The 9,075-nt window shown below is 41.5% G+C and overlaps 1 protein-coding gene across 1 annotated transcript in view; it reads left to right on the top strand.

Annotated features, from left to right (window-relative positions):
* The window catches only part of ITM2A (integral membrane protein 2A), a 13,726-nt gene extending 4,678 nt beyond the window's left edge, over positions 1–9,048 (top strand). The window contains exons 3-6 of the mRNA XM_019521145.1: positions 537–725; positions 3,113–3,223; positions 4,286–4,436; positions 8,668–9,048. Of these exons, the coding sequence (XP_019376690.1) occupies positions 537–725; positions 3,113–3,223; positions 4,286–4,436; positions 8,668–8,756 (540 nt within the window). The 3' untranslated portion in view covers positions 8,757–9,048. The remainder of the gene's footprint in view (positions 1–536; positions 726–3,112; positions 3,224–4,285; positions 4,437–8,667) is intronic.
* The last annotated feature ends 27 nt before the right edge of the window (positions 9,049–9,075 follow it).

Here is a 9,075-nt window from a genome sequence, read left to right as displayed (position 1 = left end):
GGGGGGGGGGGGGGAGGGGAATGTGCCTCCCCAGGCCACTGCTTGTTGCACTGCCCAGCTGGTGTCCTGCTCCTGCCTATGCACTCTCCAGCTGGGGCCCCAGCTCCTCCTCCTGCCTGTACCCTGCTCCCTTCCTCACTGTGGGGGCCTTGATCTGCCCCCTGCCTCCCTCCTGCACTGTAGAGGTCTCGATCTATCCCCCACCAAGCCCAGCCACAAAGAATGTAGATTGAAACTTACCTGCTGTACTGGGCAGCCACGCACTGGGGCTGCGATCCTGGCTGAGTGTGTATCTGAGTGTGTGCCACCCACCCACACTCTGCTACAGCAGCCTGCGGCCTGTCTGTTGCCCTGCGTTTCAAGGGGTGGGGGAGGGGACTGAGCCCCGGTAGCACCCCTTCTACCTTCTGTGCCATCCTGTGACACTTAAACTATTAGTGGTAGAAAGAAAGGGCTGCCCTAAACTTAAGATTTTGTGTTTAAAAATAGTGTGCAATGACAAAATAATTGAGCTAGTACACTCTCCTCTTTTATAGCATAAGGTGTTCCGTGGAGAAATGTGCTATGTTGAAAATGAAAATCAGGATCGTGCTGTTGAACCATACTTCCTGCCCATTGCAGAAGAAGCTGATATTAGGGAAGATGACAACATTGCAATCATTGATGTTCCAGTTCCAAAGTTCTCAGATAGTGACCCAGCAGCTATTGTTCATGACTTTGACAGGGTGAGTTAAAAAGGAGCATTTTAAAGCTGTTAAGAAAGGACTGGCTTTACCGTTGACTTTCCTAGATGATTATTTCTCAAATGGCATTGCCATGACTTTATTCTTGAGACTAATAAACTTTGCACCAAAAATTGTGCAGTTCTTAGTTCCTGCAATTAAGTGTTTTTGAAAATTTAGCTTTTGGCTCTGAAGAACTGAATAGTTTCCTTTATCCAAGCAAACTTAGCTGTACTACTAACATAGATGTGAACTCTATAGCTTGACATCTAGTTCTGTTACACTTAAAGAAAATTGCTTTGATTTTACCTCTCAAGGAGCAAAACAGATGAGCTCACATGGAGCTTTGTGCCACTGTAGCCAGGCAGTTCTCAACACCTGAGCTAGCTTGTATATTTCTGCACTTCATTGCTGTGGGCAGTGCAGACATACCTGTGATTTCAGAGCCACTTCCTGTCTAATTCTTGAATCCTTACCTAACCAGTCTTTTTTCCAGAACTTGAGTAGCTATAAGTGAAACTACGAATACTGATCAGAATTGGATTACTAGCACCGCAAGAATGATCTCAATAAGGTCTATCCTAAGTACTCTTGAAAACCTAGCCATGCAGATTTTTGCATGAGAATGGGAGAAACAAAGCCCTCATTGAGAGGAAGTAAACTTGTTTTTGTGTTATCTTGGGGAAACTCTTCCAAAGTGTTACAGAAGCAAAAATGATTTTAAAGTTGCTTTTAAAAATGTATTACTAAGGGGTTTTTGGGTTTTTTTGTTTGCTTTGTTTTTTAATCCTTGGATGGTCGGTATTTCTAAAGATAAATTTTAATTTTTGGAATGCAGTTAGGGAAACCCATACACGTGCACAAGTTTTTCATTAGTGTGTTTGCAGCGCACACTTTATTTCTGTATAAATTGTATAGCTTTTTTTCATTCACTGTCTTGGTGCTCTTCATGTGGTATATGCTTTCTCCTCTGCCTGTATATGCTATACTTGTACTGCAGCTAATCTCTTCAGAGTCTAGATTTTTGCCTTTGTGAGATTGAATTTGCTTTAGCAGTGGGAATCTGAAAACTTTCTTTAACAGTTCTTGTCACCCAGGTTTTTGAAAGCAACTCTTTTTTTTTTCTAGAGTACTGAAACCAGTTCGTGTCATCTGACTGGTAGAAGAAATAATGATATAATCCAAAGACGTTCTTATGAATCACCCCTTGGTTTCTTCTGTTGCAAGTGCTCTTAGTGTTTGGGAGCAACTTTCAGTCTTTCAACGAAAGTGAATTGTAGAAGTGACTTCATATAAATGTGGGGCAGTTGGAAGCTTGCATCAGAGACTTTTTTTTTTTATTTGGGACAGTGTTTTTATCATCACGTGATAAAACCTATCTCTCTGCTTAGTATGACTGAATATGTCAACTTTTAAAATGGCATAATTCTGCTTAACTATTCAGTCTTTCTCTCTTTCTAATTTAACTCCATGATGTTAGTGAGTACTGGCTGCTCACATCCTATTGACAAAGAGGAAGACTATCAGAACAGTAGAGCTGTTCTGTGACTTGCTAGAGCTAATAGTTTAGCAGGCAAACAAAAAAAAATTAATCTCTTACCTCCCCACCCCTCCGTGCTTTCCAATCACTGGTATTTAAACCAGTGGTTAGTGCAGTTCTTGGTTTCATTTTGAAGGATTTTCCCGTTTTTGTGGCACCAGCTTTATTCTTATCCAGTATTGAAAGTGATACTGATACAGAAAATTGAGAAGTTGCTGCTTTTTTGATATCTGGTTTCCCTGGTTCTTAAGGATAGATGTGTCACAGAACTGTACCATTAGTTAAAGGGACTGGGCACTTTGTATGGGAATCTTTGTCAGGAGTTTTATAAAGCACCATGGAAAAAGTAAAATTCATATAAATAGACTAGTGTTTATATTGAAACTGCAGTGACCCTGAAGCATTCTGCTCTTTGCAGCATTGTAACTTATGATCAAATCACTTGTACTCTGTTGGACTATTTCTAACTGGACATGTTTTAATTAGATTGCTGTAATTACAAAAATACATCTCCAAGATACCGAGACTTTCTCTGTTATTAATTGTATTCTATGTGATACAAACTACTGAAGACCAAAAACATTTATGGTCTGGTAGTCAGTTTTTCAGTTCCTGTTAGTAAGTAAGCTTTTTGTATGAACCATGGCTTATCTGCTGTAAGCTTACTTTAACTGTTAATGTTAATTCTAAAAATAGCCTTCTTCTGATGTTTCTTATTGTTCTGATCTTGGATTCCTAGACTTCCTAACGAATCTTGTTTTTACAGAGTCTAACAATCAATTATAATGGTCACAAACTGAGAGAGCCCTTGCTTTGTCAAAAACAGCTGTTTAATTTCTTTCCATAATAGCTTCTGACTGCTTATCTTGACTTGCAACTGGGTAACTGCTATGTGATCCCTCTGAACACATCCGTTGTTATGCCACCAAGGAATCTGATGGACCTGTTTGCAAAACTGGCGGTATGTACAACTGTATTTGATATGGTTAATGTGGTGACTTCTTATTTACAGTGAAATTCAGGAGCAGTGTCTAGCATTTTTGCTATATTAAATCCTTTCATTCCCCAAAAGTGTAGTTCTTTCTTCTTGCTGAATTGTGGTAAATCATAGAATATGTTGCACCTGTTGAATAGAGAGAGCTTCACTTTTTTCTCCCAAGTCTACTACTTTCATATGCGAAGTACCTGGCTTTTTTTGAAATCTAAAATCTTGCAAATAACAGCTGATCTGGCCACTATGAAGAAATTAATATTGGGTAAAACAGAATAAAGTCTAAACCTAGTTGTCATTTACTGGAATGACCAGCTGTGTTGGTTCAGTGAAAACTTAGGAAAAGAACTGTATGATGTTATATTCCCAAGTTACTGACTTCTGATTACCTGAAGTGTATATCTGAGCATGCATTGTGATGCAAATGTAAAAACAACTTGTTGGCCAAAAAAGGCCCTTTCAGCTGTGCTTTTAAGGTTAAAGAAGAAATGATTTCCGCGTCCAATTCAAAATTCTAAAGGTAGGTGCTAATGTTTTATGCATGCAGCCCTCCAATATAGGTATCTCTATATATAGAGCTACATAATAGATGTGTATGTATGCATAATATGTATTTGTACTATATAGTTTAGATGAGATATAGAACTAACATTTCTGCTTCTGTGCTTAGGGCTGTCTTTCAGTTTGTCCCCTGCTAGTCTTGTTTAAAGGGGTCTAGTTACTAATTACAACTTTGCTATTGTATTGCATTAGTAAACTGAATGTGACCCTTCATGGTGCATAGGTAATGTTAAGAATGAATCCCGTGTTCTGGCTATATTAACAATAAAACAGAACAACTTAAAATCCAATTGTCAAATATTGATTTAGCAAGTGATCGTTCAGAAGATCACTGTGGTTTCATAAAATATTCATTAAAGAAATTTGACTGAACTCTAATCGTAAGACTCAAGTTCAGTTAAGTTACCTAAGAAGGTTCTGGTAACAATTTTAACAGCTTTCTTGTGTTTTCTCTTTCTCTCCTTTCTATAGACTGGTTCGTACTTGCCCCAGACTTACCTGGTTCGTGAAGAAATGGTGGTAACAGAAGAGATAGATAATGTATCTGACTTGGGCATCTTCATTTACCAGCTTTGTGTAGGAAAAGAGACCTTCAAACTGCAGCGCAGGGATCGGATAATGGGTGAGTGGTTTCTCCAGAGAAGAAAACCTACTTTAGCAGGAGGGTTACACTTAAGAAAGATGAAAATGTAGGTGGATGCCAAAGTAGCCTGTTTAGAATAATAATCCCCTCCACCATTTTTTTTTTAAATGTTTTGACTCTTGGCATTCTCTTCAAACGCTGTTGAGTTCAAATTTTTTTTCTTCACCAAGTTAGTGTGCATCTGCTACAGGATACAGATTTCTCAGTTATGTCCCCAAAAACTCAACTGGTACTCGGCTCACTTCAGTTTTTCTGTCAGGACCAATAAATGGATTCTGGGAACTATCAGTCCTAAATACATGTAGTGAGAGCATTAAGACTACAACTTGGATTATTAGGCTTTACATAAGCAGTGCAGTTCTTTGGACTCCGAAAAAACTTCAGAGTTCTTTTTGGCATCTGACATAAGTAATAAACAGCTGGGAGGAAATCATAACCAGAAAAAACCAAACACCCTGTTTCTGTTGCATTCAGGCTTTTACTATCTCATCCTAAATATTCTGGTCCAAGATTTAATAACAGCCATTACTTGAGCAAGCCAAGAGCACCTGTCTTTTTTCAAAACAGTTTTTTTAGTTTTCTTTGTTTTGTGTCTTTAGCTAACACAAATATGTCTGTCATGTCCTAAAGAAGTTTGTAACTTTTTTGGCATTGCAGATCTTTACAGTGTTTGATGTCTCTTTCATACCAGAATTTTACTGTGGAGCTAAGTTGCCTCCCACTTTTTAGGAAATTAAGTCGCTACTCTTAATACAAATGGCATAGAGACTTCTTGTCTGGGTGTAAGGGTCTGTAGTAACATCTTGTCTACCAAAACCTGGAGGAAGTAGATAAGATGGAGTTGCCATTCTTCTTCCTCTTTCTACTTCGTGCGTACTGGAATATTTGCTTGTCCCTCTCATGTAAATGCCATCAGCCTGTCAAAGTTTTGACAAAACTGGGGTTTTTCTTTGCTGTTTTGTTTAAAGCACTGGGAAAGCAGAAGCAGGTACTCAGTTTAGTCCTGAAGTTCACAAGTGTAGGACTAATGGTTGGGGGGGAAAAGCTAACTTTAAAGCTCTTGTTAAAATGACAGGCATGCTTTTTAGTTCAGAGAGTAGTTTATAGCAGCTAAATTAACCAGTGCTGTGCTAAAGATTGCAGTCCAAATGAGCAGTGAGTGCAGGAGAGACTAACTGTCCAGTAACGTGTTATGTTAGTAATATGAATTAGCACTAGTGGTTACGTGTAGGGGGTGCACGTGCATCCGCTGAGAGTACTGGTGCACCTCCTGACAAGCAGGGAGTGCTGCCTAGGCAGTAGGCGGGGGAGGGAGGGAGGTAGGAGCACTGGCACCTACCCTGCGAGCACTGGCTGGGGAGCGGAGGCGCCAGGTGAAGCACCGCTGGCACTTCTGGGAGCTCTGCTCACACTTCCTGGTCAGCGTGATCAGGACCCCCTGGTCACTGACTAGCTGCTGGGGGTGGGGGGGGGGCATGTGCTCCCTACCCCCCCGATTCAGGTGGCACCAGTCGCCCGTGATTAATGCTGACAAGTTACAAGTTCCTTCCCCAAGAGTTATTTGAATATGGAAGTCCTGTTTTTTCAGGAAATGGGTAATGTCATGTCATAGTGATGCAGGGAGTATTGCTCTACTAAAGTTTGTTTACGCCTCCCTTTTTTTAATTTAATTTTTTTAGAGTTTTAGAATGCTGCAGACAGAAATGCCAGAACTAAAACTTAGCATTAAAATTGTTGTTTAACAAAACATTTTTTCTTAAGTATGTAGCCAAGTACCTCTTTCTACATCCTCTGCACAATCATGGACTCTGAAACTGTTTAAACTCAAATGAGTAAATGCAGGGCTGGGTATTACGGGTTGAAATTTAGGCTCTCTGAGAGCATTTTGACTTGAATTCATGTCCTAGATTTGTCTGCTACAGACCCAGTTTTGTTGCCTCTTGAAGTACTCCTGCAAGATGGTTCACCTGGGATAGAGGAGGATTGTGGGCATTGTTCTAGTAAATCTTAAATTAATCGGAATAAGATACAGTGCAAAAGTTCCCAATGGCTTTGTAAGCTGCTGTTCTGGGGAGGAGGGGGGGAACTAAACTATTTAAATATGCAGTTTTATAAGCTAAAACTTCAAGTAAAAATTGGTCCCTTCATCTGTTTGTCACTTGTATTTGCAGTGTTGGGGCTCTCCAGGTAGCTAGCATATTTTGAAATGTTTCCTCACGGAAGAAATCATGCCCTTTGTTTTTAAGTTACATAAGTTATTGGTAGTAGTAAGCTGCTGAGTCATTCTCCGTCAGATTTATCATTCTGAGAGCCCTTCAGTGCAAAACATTTGATCATAAATTAGCATGTTTCTCCTGTGCCACATTTTAGTGCCTGCTTCTCCTCTCCCCTTCCCCACTACTTCCTGCTTAGCTGAAAGAGGAGGGGGAGGAGGAGCTGGGCTTGCAAGCTAGCTCTCTGCCTAGCCCCTTTCACTTAGCCAAACAGTTGGTGGGGGTGGCCACAGGAAAGCCTCCCAAGTCTCTCCAGTCCCTTCAGCTTCCTCTCCCTTTCCCCTCACCTTCCCCCTTCCCCCTCATCCTTGCTACTCAGCTGAGCAGTAGAGGCCATGATTAAAAGCTGGAGTGACCAGGAGCTTGGCTTATGGAGACTTTCCCAAGCTGGCTCCCAGCCCGCTAGTTTTCCCCTTGCCACCCAGCTGATCCAAGCCAGAGCAGGGTGAGGCAGGCTGCTGTCATGCAGAGCCTTGCCACCACAGTTAAATGCTCCTGCCTCACCCTGCACTGTTCTGGGTTAGCCCAGAGCAGCACAGGACAAGACAGGCTGCTGTGCCCATATGGCAAAATGCCCAGAACTTTGCTATGGCAGTGGAGTACTCCCAGTCTCCCTGGACTTCTCCCATCCCGCCTGAAGAAGTACGAAGAGCAGGGCTATTCTCCCTGTAAGGGAGGCCTGGAATGGTTCCCATCACAGGAGAATGCCCCCCTCCTGCCAATCAGTCTATTGGCAGGATAAGGAGGAGTATTTTCCCAGAGCAAGAACCTTCCTGATGCTGGCTGTGGCAGCTGCTGCTTGACAGCCTGTACCTGTCCCTGACAGAGAAGAGGACAGGTTGTCAATATATGGGCTCTTGTAAGGGCAAGAGGTGGCAACCCTTTATTGCTCCTGGCTGAAGAGATCATGTAAGAAGCTGTCCACCTGTGGTGCTGGAACATGTGTACCGTCCAATTCCCAAGCTATTTTTTCATTGGAAGAAATATGTGGGAGAAACGAACATCTGTATGCAGCCTAAGTGTTTTAGCAGAGTCAGAAAGCTTATGAAGAACCAGGTTCTGTTACTTGCAGATCTTGTTTGTTCCATTAGGACAGGAATAAGCCTCCTCTTTGTTTTGGTACCAATGCATGAAATGGCTGAACACTAAAAATAGCTCTCTGCATCCATTCAGAATATTCTGAACAGTAGAGTGGGACAGATCTGAACATACCTTTAAAAGGGCTTGGAAACCTCCATTGGGAAGTCTGTGGCTTAGATAGATAGGTTTATGGCATAGCCTTGAGTAGTTTATGTTGGTGTTAGTTATTCAGATAGTAAACTGGTAAGAAGATACTGGAGAAAAATGGGGAAATTATTAAATATGAGAATAAACTGTAAATTTAAGGAACCTGTTCTAGTTGCTTACTAGAAAGTTAATACACCTCTAAGAGATAGGTACAGGCTTTTTTAAATTAGTCATAAGGCTGTGTACAAATGTATGGGCAAGTGACTGTGGTGGAACTAATAGAGGGTGTTTATCTTGCCTTAGCTTGTCATGCCACTGCTATCTCATTAAAAAGGTTGAAAACCCCTGTCTTATAAGTGTACCCCCAAGAAGCCAGACACAGGGGAGGGGCAGGGGGCGTGACTGGATGTGGAGTGGCAGCCACCGCATGAAAGTTCCCCCCTCCCCCTGCATCTGGCCAGGTGCTGTCTGTGCACTCCCCCCAGCCCCCGCTCCATCCCTGCTTCCAGGCAGCGGTGGCATGGGGTGGTGGGTAGCTGCATTCCATCCCAGCCCACCCACATGTACTTAGGAAGGGCCTAGGGGGTACCCCCGGGGGTACACATGCCCCTGGTTGACAATCCGTGTCCTAAGGAAAAAGCAACTTGCCACCAGCAGTTACAATTTTATTTATTTATTCGGTTTTTACTTTTGTCTTTTCTTCCACACAGGTTTGCAGAAGCGCTCTGTTGAGAACTGTCATGCAATCAGACACTTCGAAAATTCTTTTGTCGTTGAAACTAAGATCTGTCAACAGTGAATGGCACTGAATAGAAAGTGACTATTTCACATCTTCATTTGGAAGTCTGAGCTACACAACCAGACTTCTCAATTAAAATGTGCAGTGATAATCAAAAGCCTTATGCATTTTCTGTGTATTGCTTGTGTTTATAAAACAAATTCACCGTTTCAGCTTTCTTTGATCCTTGGTATAACAGCATATATTTAGTTTTTCATGTAAAAACAGAAATTTGAGTAAATTTAAAAGAAAAAGATCATTTCATTCATTGGATGCGTCAGATTTTAGAATAATCTGGAATGGCAAAAAAAAAGGCAACTAATTCTTTGGCTAGAACCAA

Source organism: Gavialis gangeticus, unplaced genomic scaffold, assembly GCF_001723915.1.
Source record: "Gavialis gangeticus isolate Ggan-Ray unplaced genomic scaffold, GavGan_comp1, whole genome shotgun sequence".
Lineage (NCBI taxonomy): Eukaryota > Metazoa > Chordata > Crocodylia > Gavialidae > Gavialis > Gavialis gangeticus.
This window is presented reverse-complemented; position numbering and strand designations above follow the sequence as displayed.